Here is a 21330-nt window from a genome sequence, read left to right on the forward strand (position 1 = left end):
TTCTATATATATGTGTTAGCATATGGTATTTGTTTTTTTGCCTTACTTCACTCTGTATGACAGAATCTAGGTCCATCCACCTCACTACAAATAACTCAATTTCATTCCTTTTTATGGCTGAGTAATATTCCATTGTATATATGTGCCACATCTTCTTTATCCATTCATCTGTTGATGGTCACTTAGGTTGCTTCCATGTCCTGGCTATTGTAAACAGTGCTGCAATGAACACTGTGGTACAAGACTCTTTTTGAATCATGGTTTTCTCAGGGTATGTGCCCAGCAGGGATCATGTTTCCTTTGCCTGCTAGACTTCCGTCCTCTCCCCATCTCACTGACGCTTACCTAGGCTTTAAACTTTCAGGTTTTTTTTCAGGTTTGTGAGGATATGCAAAATAATCTCATAGTAAAGTATACTTTTCCTTGGATGGCATATCTAAATATCCATGCTTATTTAATCATTATCACCCCATTCTTTTAATTAGCTATAGAAACAATATTCCCTTACATGGTACATCTCTCCTGCGTATTTCTGAATCTCAAGGAGAGGGTCTAGAGAAGTTTTCTTTCACTCTAGATTGCTTATAGCCTCTGTAACGTATCATTAGTAGAACCTTGAACAATATGGACTCTCTGGTACCACTTGAATCTTACTAAATCAGAATTCCAATGTTCCTACCAGCAAGTTTTCATTTTTAAAAAGATCCACGGATAATCCTGGTACATAAAGACAAAGGCTACTTCTTCCTGTTTTCTGCTATGTAAATCTATGCAAGTTAGGATTTTGGATTTATTGATGTTAAAACTAAAGGAGAACACACCTAGGGAATGAACTTATGATTGATAGATACTGGAATGGTTGAAAATCTGACTAAAGAGGTATGACACTTGAAGAACTCCAAAAAGCAGACACAACCCACAAGAGAAAACCATCAGTGCTTGCTTATTTGCTTTTTTTGCTAATGACTTTTTCCAATTGAGTTTTTGGTGAGGGAGAAGTTATCTGTTATGCTATTGAGAAGAAAAGGCAGCAGACTGGAGCAAGTTCTGAAAAAATACCCCAGTAACAGATAGAACATTGTTAAATCTACTTTCCTTGAGGTAGGCTTAAGATGGGGCCTGACACATTCCCTAGTGCTGCTGAAAATAGTGACATGAAAAATGTTTTAAGATTCTGAAAGCCAAACTACCTCCGTGTTCTCTATCTTTCCTTGGGATTCTGGAAGCTACAAATGTAAAAATATAGAGGAGAGGGCATAAAAAAGGGAACTCACTTTCTAACTAGCGTTGCTCTCCCTAATAAATCACAGTATGTTCATCATAATGTACACCATACCTTAAAGAATTCCGCTCTATGGTTCTACTGCAGAACGTACACTGAATAATTGAATCATATATGACCAGTAAAGGGAAACGTGAGAACCTCTGATAAACATTAATGCAAGCAGGTAATGTTAACTGTAACAAAGGTTCATGTACTTTGGTGATCCATTGAACTTCAGATACTCAAGGACAGATCCACATATTGCTGAATATCATGGCCATGAGCTGATTAGATTAAGCTTAACCAAAATAATTAGAAAGAATAAGATGAAGGGGAAGTAAATGACACAACAAACAGAGCTAGAGTAATGGGCCATTTTATCAAATCAAGTCAAGCACAGGAATGGACTTCTTTTAGACATATGGCAATCCCATAAAATAACCTGGGGCCTTATCACTTTCAGAAAGATCATACGTTCTGCACTCGTGCACCCAGTCAACTAATCCATCCTGTAACCAAACTACTTTTTCTCTGAACTTTGTTTTGTACCTTGGAGCATCAAACTGAATAGGAAGTTCTCTGAACTTAAGCTCCTGAGCCTGTATTCTAAAGTTTTGCCTTGGGTATCTGATATCATGTAAAGGAGAAACATGGCCTTCAATGTCAGAACTCAGAGGTTTTAAATTTTCTTCTGACAATCGATTAAGCATGATAGGTCTGAGCACGTTTTTTAAACTCTCTCAGCCTCAGAATTCTCTTCTGTAAAATGGTATCAACAGCACTTAATTCCCAGGATTTTAGAGAGTAAAGGAAAATGCTAATCGAGTATTACTCAATAAACAAATATGTCTTCCCTCTCTCTAGCCTTCCTTATGGTAGATTATCAAACCTGAGAATATTCATAATCATTTCAAAGTCAGTTGACACCTCTCCAGTACAAGTGTTGAGTAATTGATGAACCCTATTTTTAGTGCTTTTCTCTTGAGAGAATGAGAGAGAGAGAGAAGTAAAGTGTTTCCAGTCAAGAGTAAGCATAAATTACATGGCATGACTCAAGATTAATTTACAACATTAATAATAGTTATATGATCTGTCGTCAGGTATTAGTGCTCGACAAGAGAAAACTTGACTGGAAAACTAACAAGGTTGAAGGTGAAGAAAAAAGTGCCCTGATTAACACACACAGGCCTTGGGAATACTACCTATCTGGGAATCACTTCTACTTTCAAAGGCCTGAAAATTCCTAGCTTGAAAATGTCTGCATTTCTAAAAAAATAAAATAAAATAATTTATAATCATAGTGAGAGTAACCAAGAGAAAAGAAAATGGATTGAGTTGACTAAAAGAAAACTGAACTTCAGCATAAAAGTATCTTTTATCAATTTTGAATTCCTTATTTCCATTATTAAGCACATTCCTAGACCACTCCTATAAATTCATATATATTCAAGCATATATACATGTTTATACACGACTCATGGCGAAACCAATAAACCGTCAAAACACATTAAAAATCTACTTACAGCTTTGTGGAAGCTCTCTTTTCTTTGCTGTTCTTGAATGCTGTAACCTATAGACTGAAGGGTTTTAGGATGTAGAATATGGGTATTCAGAGTTTTTATGCTATAAAATTAGCAATTTCAAGCCAACAGAGGTTTCCCTGCTTTAATACGATTCTAAGTATGCAAAGCCCAGCAAGAACTGTTGGTAAGGGAGAAGAATAGGACTAATATCTGTTATGGGTTCCAGTATTTGCTCTAGCTCTGTGTTAAATTAAGAAGTAAAAAAAGATGAATGAAGCAAAGCCAATTCCCTACTTCTGACGCTTGAAATATAATTTGTTAATTTTTTCCATCATGCAAAATTTAATCTTCCTCTGCTTTTCCAGTTTTCAAAATAAATGTGCTTCAGTTTTGCATCGAGTCCAGACAGACACCTGCAGTTTAATTCTTCTTACTAGTTCCACAACTTTTCTCTGTTCAAAGGTTAGAAAACACATCTTAAAAATAAGTCAACCGGGCTTCCCTGGTGGCACAGTGGTTGGGGGTCCACCTGCCGATGCATGGGGCGCGGGCTCGTGCCCCGGTCCGGGAGGATTCCGCGTGCCGCGAGGCGGCTTGGCCCGGGAGCCATGGCCGCTGAGCCTGCGCGTCCGGAGCCTGTGCTCTGCAACGGGAGAGGCCACGGCTGTGGGAGGCCCGAGTACCGCAAAAAAAAAAAAAAGTCAACCAACTGATCAGCCTCTTTAAACCAGCAATGAATATAGGCAAAGCTCAGTGAAGGGCAGTATTAACTGTTTTAGTGCTTATATAAAACTTTGGTTACTTAAATTGTAACTTTAAATCTAAGAAATACTGGAAGAAGGAAAGAAAAAATATTCCAACTGCTTTCAGACCTTCCCACTTTGAACCATTTCCTGCTTATCTCTGTTAGTTCCCTCCTAATGAAATACTTGGCAGATTTTTACAATCCCAATGAATAATATACACACAATGCTTGAGCAATTTTATTTAGAGAGTCTTTTAACATGATTGTGACAATTTAAAATAGCACAGAAATACTGCACACTCCTCAATTTGCCAAAACAAACTGACCAAACATACTAGACATATGTATCACAAATTAATCTATGGAATAAATGAATTCTGACGAATTCTGGTGATTTTCATTTCAGTGATGTCATTTTCTGTAATGTTACTCCTTAGGTTATATGGCTTTCAAAGGTAAACCTAGCCTTAGGCAGACAACTCATGTAATACATTTTTATGACAACAAATATGTATCCAAGCACAATTTTAGCAGACAGCAAATGAAAAGTTGTCTAAACAATGCTAATAAAACCTTAATTCCTTTTACTGTTTTGATGTTATCCCTTATTCTCATACTCATTGGCTTAGATGTTACCAGTGGATGTAACATCATTCTATTTGAAATCATCTTCTTTCAACCCTAGCAATAAAGTAACTGCAGCTGACTTTAATTTTAATAGAGAATAATAAATGCGGAAAGGAAGCAAGAGTAGATAAATGTATTTACCTCACATTAGAGAAATAGTTCATATAATCATTATATAAGATAATTATACTTCCATAGGCAGTAGTAATATATTATGGTTGTGGACAAATGATTAAAACAAGAGAGTTGTGTACAAACGTTTGGTCATTTCCCAGGGTCTGAGACAAGTTGTTTCATGCTTCTTACTCCCCAGAAAGCAATGCAGATGGAAAAAAAAACCTGAAGAAATAAAATACAGAGAGGAAGAACAATTAAAATTGATTCAATACTTCTGTTCAACTGAGTTAGAAATACCTTTCTAGGGAAAAATGAATATACATATTTTAAGCAATTAAATTATTCAAATTGAATCTAGCAGTTGTTCACTGATAGAATTTAGCCAACCCAGCTTAAAACATGTTATGTGAAGAGTAGTAGTAAAAAGTTTTGTTTCTGTGGCTTTTAAAATAAAATATCCTCACAAATCTGGGTCATTTCTAGGGATGGGGCTATATAAATTAGGCAGTGAATGAAACAGAACTGTCTTCGGCTTTTGGATACATTGCATGTTGTTTGTATTGTACTAAACAATCTCATTATTTATATAGCTTAAGAAGCCTTCGGAAAAGAAGAAATAAAAACAGTATTAAGGAATCATTTATCTCTGAGGCAATGTGATCTACCATATTATGAACTTCACCCAACATGAATTAAATTCTGAACACTGCTGACTTAACTACTTAGTCTTTTGATCTTCCCAGGTGTAAAACTGTAAGTGCAAAATTCTCTTTAAAATTGAAGACATACTAAATCATAATAAACAGTCGTAAGAATTCATTGAGCTTACCCCTTTGCTTTAGAGTAACACCACACATTCCCAATAAATCACCAAAATTTAACCAAGTAAAAGTGTTGACTTTTTATGATCCTAGCAAGAATGATAATACAGCCATCCTCAGGAAGAATTAACCGGTTGCAGAAATTTCCATTGTGTGTCATCTAAATGCCATAATGACCTAAACACACACACCTTCTGCTCTTCTTGAGGTAAAATCTAGGCACTGGTCATAGTCCTTATACCTCAGAGCTTTGCAAAATCAACACTTACCCTTTACCTATACACTAAAATTAAGCTATAGGATTTCTTTTATGATCTCCATTTTATGTGTTATTAGAGTGATGATGAAAAATGTCCAAACAGCTGGGGATATGGGGAAAGCTGTGAAAGCGTTTCTCCATACTTTTTTTTACTGTGCAAACTTCTTCAAATGATTAAAATATGACCACTTGCCTCTCCCCAGAATGATCACAATTACTGAAAGATCCATTAAAATGTACAAAGAGACGTAGTCAAGCAATAAGATGAAGGCGTGGGGAACTTTCTGGGGTGATGGACTAAAGTGAAGCCAAGGCCATTAACTGAGGCCAGTCATTCATTCCCAGAAAATACCCTCAACTGCCATGAATTTGCTATTAAAGCCTGGATATGAAAATAACAACCACAACAAAACCCTCTTAAACCCGGATATTTAGATTAGATGGGTAGGTTGTTCAGTTTCATAGGAACCTTCTTGTTCTTTCTAGAGAACCATTATCCTTTACATTAGCTAATCTGATAGTTTTATTCAAATCCTTGTGTTACTTTCAGCCTATAACATCCACAATATAAAAAAGAAATACCAAAAATAAAATCAAAAGTCATTTTGAAGCAGGAGTCAAGAATAATATTAACATTCTGGAGTTGCCTCAGAAATCAAATGCAATATACTTAAAGGTTGGTTTTGATTTTGTTTCTTTTGACTGTACTTCAACTAAAATGACCTCATGGGATTTCTCACAGGGCGCCAAGCAAAGTAATATCAAGATAAGGGATATTTGTGAAAGTTAGTAGATTGTGCAGTGAATTACATTTGTATATGCATATGGGTTAATGTTGGCAGAGGGATAGCTGAGAAGACAGCTTTCAAGTGGGACAGAGATGATAAATTTATGATATCGGGGTGAATAGTTTAATTTGGATCCATAATATTAATTGAGCAACTAATTGATACTTTGTGCCGTGCAAGGCACTGGTAACTGAAAAATATTTGGCAGCAGAAATTTTTATTGGTTTTCAATCTAGTGTCTAGGGTCACATGGATTATTTCATTGGTTGAAGTCTAGGGAGAATGAAACCTCTACAACTGTGTGTAAAATTTTGTATGTCATAATTCTCCTCTTCCCTACTCTTCACCCACTAGACTATCCATACTTTCATCTAGGATCTCTGAAATATTAAGAACCTCTGATCTAACAAGAGTGTGAGAAAGATTATAATTCAGTACTTGCCTTTGTTGTTAATTCACCACTTCCCAACTAAATCTTTCCACTTTTGAAACTATAAATTCAGTTCTATTTCCTTAAGGACCCATCCCTAATTAAAACACAAAGATCTTATCGTATTACCTAAAATGCTTTTACCTTCTTACCAAAAAGTGCAATGTTGCACAGTTTGTAGTTTTATTTTGTTTCTCTGTTTTTGGTTTTCTATTTTTTCAGGCCCCTATGTATTATCCCTCCAAATGGAGGAGAAAAGCTAATGAAGTGAAGGGGTCAGATTCACATGTAAGATTAATGCACAGTGAAACCCTTGCTTAGGCTGGGCATTGTCTTAGATGCCTTTACTAGATTATAATGTTTTATTCTCACAGCAAACTTGGAGAATTGGTATCCAGTTTACTGGTGAGGCAATGGGAACTCATAATTTATGTGGTTCACCAAGCAGTCACAAAACTACTAAATATCAGAGCTTGTATGATGTTTTCATTTACTTAATGTCCTCCAGAAAATCAAACTACACATCCTGGGAAGTTAGTTCAGTGAATATGAACATCAATAGTGAATTCATTTTCTCTTTTTTAGTAATCACTGTACTTTTTTGCCACTAACTACTAGGTTTCTAAGACCTTTTCACAATCAATATTTTAAGCATAAAGTGGATTTTTTTATATAATGAAATCCAGATTGGCACAAGATCATAGAAATTAAACGCAATGAATATGTCCTTCTCAAAATATGCATGACCCTGAAATAGACACCCAGTTTTATTAGAAAATAGTTAAAAACGAAAACACAGATTTGCTTTTATATTTTTGAATGTGTGTATATACTTATAATAGATCTAAACATACATTTCATATATAATTTTAAGCTGGAAAACTACTTAACATGAACTCAATATGATCACTTGATTATTATAGTCATTTCATTTAAAATTTTCCCTTGTCCAATCTTTCTCTTGATTTTTGTATTAGGCTGTTCATTTTAGTTCTCCATAGCTGATCAGATTAAAAGTGTCATTTGAGATAATTGCTCATTAACATATTTCTCAATCAACTATTTGTACAATGAAGGCAGGGGAATTACTACTTAGGCCAGTGTAAGACTACATGGCAACCACAGCACTTTTTCTTTGCAATATTCTTCCCTAATCTGTAGATATGATGCTTCCAGATACGTACAAACTCAATGAACACTTATTTTATTCTAGGTCTGGGCAAGTTCCGTGATTTTAACAGCTGGATTCAAAATATGAAACAGAGGAAGTTCACTCTTGGTGTCAAGCCCTCCCTGTGTAACACATCATTAGTGGCCCTTGTCTTCAGGCTATTTCCTTGACTTCCCAGGGCCCTCCACTCTGACGCCTGAACTTTGGCCTGTACAGATGCTGTCCACATTTTCTCCGCCCCTTTCCCAAAAGTTCACCAATTGGCAGGTGGCTAATCTGAGCCATTAATCCATAATAAAATGTCAGCGGGAACTGACGTGTCATTCTGCTGCTCCTCCCCATTAAGTCTGTGTTTTTAGAGGCCTTATTAAAAATGGAGCAAATCAGGCATCTAATCCTTTTTTTTAACGTTTTAAAATTGAAATAGTTAATTTACAATGTTGTGTTAGTTTCAAGTGTACAGCAAAGTGATTCAGTTATACATACATATATACATACATATCTATGCTTTTTCAGATTCTTTTCCATTATAGGTTATTACAAGATATTGAGTATAGTTCCCTGTGCTATACAGTTGGTCCTTCTTGGTTATCTATTTTACATAGAGTAGTGTGTATATGTTAATCCCAAACTCCTAATTTATCTCTCGCCCCTCCCCTGCTATCCCCTTTGGGAACCGTAAGTTTGTTTTCTATGTCTGTGAGTCTACTTCTCTTTCATAAATAAGTTCATTTGTGTCATCTTTTTTTTTTTTTTTTTTTTTTTTGCGTTACGCGGGCCTCTCAATGCTGTGGCCTCTCCCGCCGCGGAGCACAGGCTCCAGACGCGCAGGCCCAGCGGCCATGGCTCACGGGCCCAGCCGCTCCGCGGCATGTGGGATCTTCCCGGACCGGGGCACGAACCCGCGTCCCCTGCATCGGCAGGCGGACTCTCAACCACTGCGCCACCAGGGAAGCCCTGTGTCATCTTTTTAGATTCCACATATAAGTGATATCATACGATATTTGTCTTTGTCTGGCTTACTTCACTTAATATGATAATCTTTAGGTCCATCCATGTTGCTGCAAATGGTATTATTTCACTCTTTTTCATGGCAGAGTAACATTGCATTGTATATATATGTATCACATCTCCTTTATTAACCTGTCAGTGGACATTTAGGTTGCTTCCATGTCTTGGCTATTGTAAATAGTGCTTCTGTGAACACTGGGGTGCATGTATCTTTTCAAATTAGAGTTTACTCCAGATATTTGCCTGAGAGTGCGATTGCTGGATCATATGGTAACTCTATTTTCAGTTTTTTTAAAGAATCTCCATACTGTTCTCTATAGTGGCTACACGAATTTACATTCCCACCAACAGTGCAGGAGGGTTCCCTTTTCTCCACATCCTCTCCAGCATTTCTTATTTGTAGACTTTTTAACGATGGCCATTCTCACTGGTGTGAGGTGATACCTCATTCTAGTTTTGATTGCATTTCTCTAATAATTAGCGATGTTAAGCATCTTTTCATGTGCCTGTTGGCCATCTGTATGTCTTCTTTGGAGAAATGTCTATTTAGGCCTTCTGCCCATTTTTTGATTGGGTTGTTTGTTTTTTGATATTAAGCTATATGAGCTGTTTGTATATTTTGGAAATTAATCCCTTGTCAGTCACATCGTTTGCAAATATTTTCTCCCACTCCATAGGTTGTCTTTTCGTTTTGTTTATGGACTCAATTTGCTGTGCAAAAACTTTTAAGTTTAATTAGGTCCCATTTGTTTATTTTTTTTGATTGTTTCCACTACTCTAGGAAATGGATCCAAAAAAATATTTTTGTGATTTATGTCACAGACTGTTCTGCCTATGTTTTCCTCTAGGAGTTTTATAGTATCTGGTCTTACATTTATGTCTTTAATCCATTTTGATTTTATTTTTGTATATGGTGTTACAGACTGTTCTAATTTCATTCTTTTACATGTAGCTGTCTGATCTTCGCAGCACCACTTGTTGAAGAAACTGTCTTTTCTCCACTGCATAGTCTTGCTTCCTTTGTTGTAGATTAATTGACCATAAGTGCATGGGTTGATTTCTGGGCTTTCTATTCTGTTCCACTGATCTGTATGTCTTGTTCTGCCTAGTACCATACTGTTTTGATGACTGTAGCTTTGTTATATAGTCTGAAGTCAGTACAGTATTGTCTGTACCAAACCTGCATGAAGCAAGTTTATAGGTGCCATTTCTCCAACTACACTTGCTCACTTCCTATCTCTCTGTCACATTTTGGTAATTCTCACAAATTTCAAACTTTATTATTATTATATTTGTTATAGTGATCTGTGATCTTTGATAGTACTACCATAACTTGCTGAAGGCTTAGATGATAGTTAGCATTTTTAGCAATAAAGTATTTTTAATTAAGGTATGTAAAATTTTTTTAGACATAATGCTATTGTACACTTAATAGACTATGATATAGTGTAAACATAACTTATATGCAGTGGGGAACCAAAATATTTGTGTGACTCACTTTTTTGTAATATTTCTTTCCTGTGGTGGTCTGGAACCAAATCCACAGTATCTCCAAGGTAGGCTTGTACTCCATTGTGTACATTTTGAACAAATTTAGACCTCCATGTTGATTTCCTAAAATTCTCCTGGAATGAATGTACCTATTTTGTATCACTAATAAAGCATACCCCACCTATAAACTGAAAAGTATATTTTTATTTAAAAATTCTTTCTCTGACATTGATAAGGTTCATAAAATATCAGTTAACTGGCTATTTAACATAAGTGTAACAACCACAACAGCAGCAATTTGTTTTAAGGGAAACACGTTAAATGTACAGAGGTTTTTACTAAATTATTTGGAGAAAAATAAAACCAATTGTTTGTTAAATATACATTTTTTACATGTAATATTATAACATGGTTTATTAACTAAGCAATTCCATAAATGTCTCTCAATGTCAACAGATGTACAGTGCAGTTTTCACCAAATGGTGCATAGTATTCCATCTAAAGAATAACCTATATTTATCCAATGCTGTACTGTTGAATGCTTGAGTCATTTCAGAATCATGATTTTGCTATTGGAAATGGCGCTGTGCATTTACAACAACATGGAAGGACCTAGAGACTGTCATACTGAGTGAAGCAAGCCAGACACAGAAAGACAAATATCACATGATATTGCTTATATGTGGAATCTAAAAAAGGTACAAATGAACTTATTTACAAAACAGAAGTAGAGTCAAGGATGTAGAAAACAAACTTATGGTTACCAGGGTATAAAGCGGGGGGAGGGATAAATTGGGAGACTGGGATTGACATATACACAATGCCATATATAAAATAGACAACTAATAAGAACCTGCCGTAACACAGGGAACTCTACTCAATACTCCATAATGGCCTATACGGAAAAAAATCCAAAAAAAAAAAAAAAAGAAAAGAAAAGAGTGGGTATATGTATAACTGATTCACCCTGCTGTACACCTAAAACTAACACAATATTGTAAATCAATCACACCCCAACAAAAATTAAAAAAAAAAAGAAAAAAGAAATGGTGCTGTGATGAGGTCACCCTGGAAGCAGTGTGTTTAGTGAGAAGAGGACAGGCAGGGACACAGTGGTCCTGATGACAAGGATGAAATGGAGCCCGAAGGACAAGAAAGAGCAACCAGAAAACAGAAGGTAGTAGAATGGTGGTGGAGAGCAGAAGGCAGGTGGAAGAGGGCAGCTTTCTGCTTCTGGCTCTGGCCCTTGGGGGCAGTTACTGATGAAGCTGTAGTGACAATGGAAGGGAGGTGATCTGGATGGCAGCAGCCTGGGCACAGGCAGCACTGCTCTCAGCAGTTCCAGCTCTGCTCAAGGTAGTGCCTCTTCAATGGATCTGGAACCAACTGCAGTAGTGTCTCACCACAGCCAGCACCGGCTTATGAGCTGAGCGGCAGGGCACCCGCATCTTGTGATCTCTGGGTCTCACTGATTCGTCCCTTTTGGTCCTCCAGTCCCACCTCCTTCCATTTGCTCTTCTGCCCCTTCCAATGCCTTTGAAACCAGTTCCTTGTATTAACATCCCACTGTTTGAAATACCTAGAGTGCTTTCTGTTTTCCTAACTGGACCCTGTTTCAAACATTTTATTTTCTTTTCTTCTCACAACATTTTTTTTTTTTAAATCAGAGAAGTATTTGACTAATAAATTTTTGGTGAAAAAAAAGATGAAGAAGGAGGACAAAAATTCAAATCTATTCAATCAAGTGACAGTAATATTTTATATGATAAAGAGTTTTATAATGTCAAAATGTTTCATGTGGATTAATGGTGTCAGTATAAAATAGTTATAGTTATAAGGTACATATAGCTCCTGTTATGTCATTTGAATATTAAGGGTGAAAAAATGATTTCCTTGACTACTCACAGCTTTAGTGTAATATAATCCACTTTTTTTTTTTGAGGGGGAGATGTCTTTTTTATTTATTTTTTAACATCTCTATTGGAGTACAATTGCTTCAAAATGGTGTGCTAGCTTCTGCTTTATAAAAAAGTGAATCAACCACACATATATACACATCCCCATATCTCCTCCTTCTTGTATCTCCCTCCCACACTCCCTATACCACCCCTCTAGGTGGTCACAAAGCACCGAGCTGATCTCCCTGTGCTCTGCGGCTGCTTCCCACCAGCTATCTATTTTACATTTGGTAGTGTATATAAGTCCATGCCACTCTCTCACTTCGTTCCAGCTTACCCTTACCCCTCCCCGTGTCCTCAAGTACATTCTCTATGTTTGTGTCTCTATTCCTGTCCGGCCCATAGGTTCTTCAGAACCATTTTTTCTTTTAGATCCATATATATGTGTTAGCATACAGCATTTGCTTTTCTCCCTCTGACTCACTTCACGCTGACTTCAGGTCCATCCACCTCACTACACAAAACTCAATTTCATTTCTTTTTATGGCTGAGTAATATTCCATTCTATATATGTGCTACAGCTTCTTTATCCATTCCTCTGTCAATGGACACTTAGGTTGCTTCTATGTCCTGGCTATTGTAAATAGAGCTGCAATGAATATTGTGGTGCATGACTCTTTTTGAATTATGGTTTTTTCAGTGTATATGCCCAGTAGTGGGATTGCTGGGTCGTATGGTAGTTCTATTGTTAATTTTTTAAGGAACCTCCATACTATTCTCCATAGTGGCTGTATCAATTTACATTCCCAGCAACAGTGCAAGAGGGTTCCCTTTTCACCACACGCTTTCCAGCATTTATCGTTTGTAGATTTTTTGATGATGGCCATTCTGACTGGTTTGAGGTGATACCTCATTGTAGTTTTGACTTGCATTTCTCTAATGATTAATGATGTTGAGCATCCTTTCATGTGTTTGTTGGCAATCTGTATACCTTCTTTGGAGAAATGTCTATTTAGGTCTTCTGCCCATTTTTGGATTGGGTTGTTTGCTTTTTGATAGTGAGCTGCATGAGCTGCTTGTAAATTTTTGAGATTAATCCTTTGTCAGTTGCTTCATTTGCAAATATTTTCTCCCATTCTGAGGGTTATCTTTTCATCCCGTTTATGGTTTCCTTGGCTGTGCAAAAGCTTTTAAGTTTCATTAGGTCCCATTTGTTTACTTTTGGTTTTACTTCCATTTTTCTAGGAGGTGGGTCAAAAAGGATCTTGCTGTGATTGACGTCATAGAGTGTTCTGCCTATGTTTTCCTCTAAGAGTTTTATAGTGTCTCACCTTACATTTAGGTCTTAAATCCATTTTTAGTTTATTTTTGTGTATGGTGTAAGGGAGTGTTCTGATTGCATTCTTTTACATGTAGCTGTCCAGTTTTCCCAGCACCACTTATTGAAGAAGCCATCTTGTCTCCAGTCTATATCCTTGCCTCCTTTGTCATAGATTAGTTGACCATAGGTGCGTGGGTTTATCTCTGGGCTTTCTATCCTGTTCCATTGATCTATATTTCTGTTTTTGTGCCAGTACCATACTGTCTTTATTACTGTAGCTTTGTAGTATAGTCTGAAGTCCAGGAGCCTGATTCCTCCCGCTCTGTTTTTCTTGCTCAAGACTGTTTTTGCTATTCGGCGTCTGTTGGGTTTCCATTCAAATTGAGAAATTTTTTGTGCTAGTTCTGTGAAAAATGCCATTGGTAGTTTGATAGGAATTGCATTGAACCTGTAGATTGCTTTGGGTAGTATAGTCATTTTCACAATGTTGATTCTTCCAATCCAAGAATGTAGTACATCGCTCCATCTGTTTTTATCATCTTTAATTTCTTTAATCAGTGTCTTATAGTTTTCTGCACACAGGTCTTTTGTCTCCTTAGGTAGGTTTATACCTACGTATTTTACTCTTTTTTGCAACTGCAAATGGGTGTGTTTTGTTAATTTCTGTTTCACATTTTTCATCATTAGTGTATAGGAATGTTAGAGATTTCTGTGCATTAATTTTGTACCCTGCTACTTTACCAAATTCATTGATTAGCTCTAGTAGTTTTCTGGTAGCATCTTTAGGGTTCTCTACATATAGTATCATGTCATCAGCAAACAGTGACAGATTTACTTCTTTTCTGTTGGATTCCTTTTATTTCTTTTTCTTCTCTGATTGCTGTGGTTAAAACTTCTAAAACTATGTTGAATAACATGGTGACAGTGGACAACCTTGTCTTGTTCCTGATCTTAGAGGAAATGGTTTCAGTTTTTCACCATTGAGAACGATGTTGGCTGTGGGTTTGTCACATATGGCCTGAATTATGTTGAGGTAAGTTCCCTCTATGCCTACTTTCTGGAGGGTTTTTATCATAAATGGGTGTTGAATTTTGTCGAAAGCTTTGTCAGCATGTATTGAGATGATCATATGGTTTTTCTCTTTCAATTTCTTAATATGGCTTATCACATTGATTGATTTGCATATATTGAAGAATCCTTGCATTCCTGGGATAAATCCCACTTGATCATGGTGTATGATCCCTTAATGTGCTGTTGGATTCTGTTTGCTAGTATTTTGTTGAGCATTTTTGCATCTATGTTCATCAGTGATATTGGCCTGTAGTTTTCTTTCTTTGTGACATCTTTGTCTCGTTTTGGTATCAGGGTGATGGTGGCCTCGTAGAATGAGTTTGGGAGTGTTCCTCCCTCTGCTATATTTTGGAAGTGTTTGAGAAGGATAGGTGTTAGCTCTTCTCTAAATGTTTGATAGAATTCTCCTGTGAAGCCATCTTGTCCTGGGCTTTTTGTTTGTTGGAAGATTTTTAATCACAGTCTCAATTTCAGTGCTTGTGATTGGTCTGTTTATATTTTCTCCTTCTTGCTTGTTCAGTCTTGGAAGGTTGTGCTTTTCTAAGAATTTGTCCATTTCTTCCAGGTTGTCCATTTTATTGGCATATAGTTGCTTCTGGTAATCTCTCATGATCCTTTGATTTTCTGCAATGTCAGTTGTTACTTCTATTTTCATTTCTAATTCTATTGATTTGAGTCTTCTCCCTTTTTTTCTTGATGAGTCTGGCTAATGGTTTATCAGTTTTGTTTATCTTCTCAAAGAACCAGCTTTTAGTTTTATTGATCTTTGCTATCGTTTCCTTCATTTCTTTTTTATTTCTGATCTGATCTTTATGATTTCTTTCCTTTTACTAACTTTGGGGTTTTCTTTGTTCTTCTTTCTCCAACTGGTGTAAGGTTAGGTTGTTTATTTGAGATGTTTCTTGTTTCTTGAGGTAGGATTGTATTGTTTCCCTCTTAGAACTGCTTTTGCTGTATCCCATAGGTTTTGGGTCGTGTGTGTTCATTGTCATTTTTTTCCAGGTATTTTTTGATTTCCTCTTTGATTTCTTCAGTGTTCCCTTGGTTATTTAGTAGTGTATTGTTTAGCTTCTATGTGTTTGTATTTTTTACAGATTTTTTCCTGTAATTGATATCTACTCTCATAGCGTTGTGGTCAGAAAAGGTACTTGATACGATTTCAATTTTCTTAAATTTACCAAGGTTAGATTTGTGATCCAAGATATGGTCTATCCTGGAGAATGTTTCATGAGTACTTGAGAAGAAGGTGTATTCTGTTGTTTTTGGATGGAATGTCCTATAAATATCAATTAAGTCCATCTTGTTTAATGTATCATTTAAAGCTTGTGTTTCCTTACTTATTTTCATTTTGGATGATCTGTCCATTGGTGAAAGTGGGGAGAGTCCCCTACTATGATTTTGTTACTGCTGATTTCCCCTTTTATGGCTGTTAGCATTTACCTTATGTATTGAGGTGCTCTTATGTTGGGTGCATAAATATTTACAATTGTTGTATCTTCTTCTTGGATTGATCCCTTGATCATTATGCAGTGTCCTTCTTTGTCTCTTGTAACAGTCTTTATTTTAAAATCTATATTTTCTGATATGAGAATTGCTACTCCAGCTTTCTTTTGATTTCCATTTGCATAGTATATCTTTTCCAATCCCCTCACTTTCAGTCTGTATGTGTCCCTAAGTCTGAAGTGGGTGTCTTGTAGACAGCATGTATATAGGTCTTGTTTTTGTATCCATTCAGCCAGTCTATGTCTTTTGGTTGGAGCGTTTAATCCATTTACATTTAAGGTAATTCTCGATATGTATGTTCCTATTACCATTTTCTTATTTGTTTTGGGTATGTTTTTGTAGGTCTTTTCCTTCTCTTGTGTTTCCTGCCTAGAGAAGTTCGTTTAGCATTTGTTGTAAAGCTGGTCTGGTGATGCTGAATTGTCTTAGCTTTTGCTTGTCTATAAAGGTTTTAATTTCTCCATCAAATCTGAATGAGATCCTTGCTGGGTAATCTTGGTTGTAGGCTTTTCCCTTTCATCACTTTAAGTATGTCCTGCCACTCCCTTCTGGCTTGCAGAGTTGCTGCTGAACCGTCAACTGTTAACCTTATGGGGATTCCCTTGTATGTTATTTGTTGTTTTTCCCTTGCTGCTTTTAATGTCTTGTCTTTGTATTTAATTTTTGATAGTTTGATTAAGATGTGCCTTGGCATGTTTCTCCTTGAATTTATCCTGTATGGGACTCTCTGTACTTCCTGGACTTGATTGACTCTTTCCTTTCCCATATTAGGGAAGTTTTCAACTATAATCTCTTCAAATATTTTCTCAGTTCCTTTCTTTTTCTCTTCTTCTGGGATCCCTATAATCCAAATATGTTGCATTTAATGTTGTCCCAGAAGTCTCTGAGACTGTCCTCAATTCTTTTCATTCTTTTTTCTTTATTCTTCTTTGCAGAAGTTATTTCCACTATTTTATCTTCCAGGTCACTTCTCCTTTCTTCTGCCTCAGTTATTCTGCTATTGATTCCTTCTAGAGAATTTTTAATTTCATTTATTGTGTTGTCCATCATTGTTTGTTTGCTCTTTAATTCTTCTAGGTCCTTGTTAAACATTTCTTGTATTTTCTCCATTTTATTTCCAAGATTTTGGATCATCTTTATTATCTTTACTCTGAATTCTTTTTCAGGTAGACTGCCTATTTCCTCTTCATTTGTTTGGTCTAGTGGGTTTTTACCTTGGTCCTTCATCTGCTGTGCGTTTCTCTGTCTTCTCATTCTGCTTAACTTACTGTGTTTGGAGTCTCCTTTTCGCAGGCTGCATGTTTGTAGTTCCCTTTGTTTTTGGTGTCTGCCCCCAGTGGCTAAGGTTAGTCACTTAGCCACTAAGTGAAAAGTGGCTCCAAACACAGTGGATTGTGTAGGCATCCTGGTGGAGGGGACTAGTGCCTGTGTTCTGCTGGATGAAGCTGGATCTTGTCTTTCTGGTGGGCAGGACCATGTTCTGTAGTGTGTTTTGGGGTGTCTGTGACCTTAGTATGATTTTAGGCAGCCTCTCTGCTAATGGATGCAGTTGTTTTCCTGTATTGCCAGTTGTTTGGCATAGGGTGTCCAGCACTGGAGCTTGCTGGTCGTTGAGCGGAGCTGGGTCTTAGCATTGAAATGGAGATCTCTGGGAGAGCTTTGCCGTTTCATGTTACGCGGAGCTGGGAGGTCTCTGGTGAACCAATATCCTGAACTCAGCTCTCGTACCCCAGAGGCACCGGCCTGACACCTGGCCAGAGCACCAAGATCCTGTCAGCCACATGGCTTTTTTGGGAAGTCTGTGGTCTCCTGCCAGCATTCAGTAGGTGTTCTGTAGGAGTTTTTCCACATGTAGATGTATTTCTGATGTATTTGTGGGGAGAAAGGTGATCTCCATGTCTTACTCCTCTGCCATCTTGTAGGTGTCCTCTATACTTTTGAACATTATATTTTGTTTTTTTAAACATAACTACTGTCTGCTGTACAGATAAGAATTTAAGCAGAGATGAGACCTGAATTGCTACAAAATATCTATTTCCTATTAATGCAAGAGAAGAAATAAACACAAACAGAACTAGAGAAGAAATTGAAGCCACACGTATTGAAGGTCCTTCTGAAATGAAAACATTAGAATATATTAGTTAACAATAAATTTTTTCCCCTAGAGTTTTGCAAGAACACAATTTGACAAATTCCAACTCATAACAAATTGAGAATTATTGATTTTACTTCCAGTATGTTCTATATATGACCAAAATACTGAGTAATATGCAGACAAATGAACAAAGGGCTTAAGAGAAATATTTCCAGAAACAACTACTATTACTTGGAAGTCCTGTGTTCTCTGTGCTTATTTCTATACCCTATTCAAGAGCAGATATAATCACAGCTATGTTTAATATGTGGTCTTATAAAGATTCAGTAATATTCATTTCTATTTAGACTTTAAATCAAACAGTATAATTTTACATTAGTTAAAAAAAATATATGTTCTTAACTAAGGAAAAACATGAAAAGAAAGTCCACATGAATGCCCATGTACTAACAGTGGCTTATTTGAAAAGAATGTGTTTTCCTCAACCATTAAACATCTTCTGAAATTAATGTTTAAACGAGAGAATACACTAAGCATACCACAATAATGTTTTTTAAAAAGAAAATAAACACAAAAGAAACATTAGAACAGAGTTTTAAAATAATTCAGCTGAACTCCGAAACCAGAAAAATCAGGTATTTCATTATTTTACTACTCAGTGAGGGCAAAGAACCCATATAATTTCAGTGACAAAGAAGCACTAAAGCACTAAGTTAATCTAGGTAACAAATGCAGAATCTTTATTGCAACCATTTCTTCAGTTCCCCAGAGATGATTGCCTCCTATTATGTACAATAAGTTATTCATTTCTTCAAGTTTAAATTGCTCAAGAAAGTGTTTATCCTTTTCAGCAGTAGTCCTATAGAATATCCCATTGTTCACTCAGATCACCTTTGAGATATCACAATGACATTTGAAAGCCATAATATTAGTAAGAAGATTAGAGATCACTTAGAGGTCTCTAAAACCTACCTATAATTCAGAGAATATACTTGAAGACAGTTGACATGAATTAGCTACAGTGCATACAAACCCATCTAGTGGAAACCGAATAAACTATAATTAGCATAAAGTGAAAATAGATGCTACATTTCTCAAAAACATCTGTGGATTTTTCCTCTCTAAATTCAAAGTTATGAATAAAGTGTCTTTATAGATATATTACTTTAAATATTTCGAGTATTACCAACCCTTATTCTATGGGTACGACCATCCAGTAACATGGATTTTTAAATTGCCTTTAATTACTTACTACATTCTTGCCTTTCCTTATATGCAATGATACATCTTCGATTTATACTGATTTCCTGGAAATTTTCTAAATATTTTAATACATATACTCTCAATATCCAGCCTTCCTTTTTCTCAGTTTTTTCCAGGTTAGTTTTGTTGTTGTTAGTTGAAGTTTGTCAAAAGGATAGGTAAAAAGAAATGCCCAACTTAGCACATAGAGAAAAATTAGAGAGACAATCAAAGTTGATAAGGCATGATTTATATCCAAAGTATGACCAGAATATGGCCTTGTCAAAACTGAAGCCTAACTTTATATTTTTCTAATTGTCCAAGTTCTTAGTGATAAGATTTTAGAAATTTTTCTTGAACTACAGGAGAGAAAACATTATGAAGACATGGAAAGAGAGTTATAATAAGGTCAAATTAATAAAGGTCCAAATATCACTTGTGAGAATGAATGCTTGGGTCAATGTTGACCATTCTTTTGGGAAAAATATCTTAGGAAATATATATTTTACAGGAAGAGTCTTTTTACACTCATAATCTTCCTCTTATACTTATCATGGAGCCTCATATTCTTCCCTTTTTTTTTTTTTTTTTTTTTTTTTTTTTTTTGCGGTACGCGGGCCTCTCACTGTTGTGGCCTCTCCCGCTTCGGAGCACAGGCTCCGGATGCGCAGGCTCAGCGGTCATGGCTCACGGGCCTAGCAGCTCCACGGCATGTGGGATCCTCCCGGACCGGGGCACAAACCCGTGTCCCCTGCATCGGCAGGCAGACTCCCAACCACTGCGCCACCAGGGAAGCCCTCTTTACTTTTCATGAATGTGAGAAGGAAAAAAAAAAAATCAGGGCAATGAAAACTTTTAAGGATAGTCTGTTTTAGTTTTTATAAAGTTAAGAATAAAACAAGAGTAGGAAAAATCACAAGGGACCCAATGAACATTACCTAGTTTGACTCTGTATTAAAGTTAGCAATAGGTAAAACATTAAATGTAACCCGACTCCTTGCCCTGTGTGCTATGACTTCACTTTCTTTTTAAGTGTAAGATAGTTCAGTGAATTTAAAAATTAATTGCTATTATAATTTTTGCTTTTATATTTCTGCCAACAAGTTCTGGCTACTAGAAATAAAATTTCCTTTTAGTTTTCCTGAGTATGCCTAACATTGGCATAAAATTGTTTCCCTCATATCCAGTATGTTTTGAAACTGAAGATTTTTTAATAAAATGTTGCTGGATTAATCATGGTCCTTAAGTGTCCTAACAGAACCCTCAGTAATGATAAAAAACATGATATTTAATCTAAAATTCAAAGTACCACACCTTTCTAATGCCCTTTTTCTGACTACTAAAATGTAAAGCATCTACATTCTAAAACCAGAGCTTTGTTTCAATAAAAATTATCAAGAAAATTGTTCTGTTCTAATCCATGAAAATGCCATTCTCCTGGTAAATGAGTGGCAGTTCCTGCCAGATAATCCTACCACAATAGCATGTTGATTCTCAGGGTGTCCTACATAGCAATGCTCCTGGCATCTCTCTGACGTAAATCAACAGCCCAGGTCTTGTCACATGAATAACAACTTTTAATACTTGATGTACAAAAATTTATATCTGGAAGAGAATATATTTACACATGCAGAATACCATTCAAGACTGCTAATCCAGGACTTTTACCCTGCTGTTAAAAAAAATTCCTTGTACTTGCCTTGCCTTCTATCTAGGAAACAAAACAAGTCTCTTAAAAATGAGTTCATTTTTGGGGAAAAAATACCATGTTTACAGAAATAATAGTCATGTCTGGTTTTTAAAACAGGCCAGTATATCTTGGAAAGATATGTTTTGAAACGATCCTTTTGTATTGTTTTTGCTTGTGTCAAAGGAATGATTAGAGCCCCAGTAAATGGGAACCTCCCAGAGTAGGCTAAATAGAAGGCCAACAGCTCACATATGGCTTGCAGC

General features: G+C 36.3%; 1 protein-coding gene across 1 annotated transcript in view; it reads right to left on the reverse strand.

Moving 5' to 3' along the window:
• Positions 1 to 3772: 3772 nt before the first annotated feature.
• AGMO (alkylglycerol monooxygenase) overlaps positions 3773 to 21330 on the reverse strand; it is a 385663-nt gene continuing 368105 nt past the window's right edge. Inside the window, exon 15 of the mRNA XM_032643037.1 lies at positions 3773 to 4498. Coding sequence (XP_032498928.1) covers positions 4424 to 4498 — 75 coding nt within the window. The 3' untranslated portion in view covers positions 3773 to 4423. The remainder of the gene's footprint in view (positions 4499 to 21330) is intronic.

The sequence above is a fragment of the Phocoena sinus genome, chromosome 9 (assembly GCF_008692025.1).
Source record: "Phocoena sinus isolate mPhoSin1 chromosome 9, mPhoSin1.pri, whole genome shotgun sequence".
NCBI classification, from domain to species: domain Eukaryota; kingdom Metazoa; phylum Chordata; class Mammalia; order Artiodactyla; family Phocoenidae; genus Phocoena; species Phocoena sinus.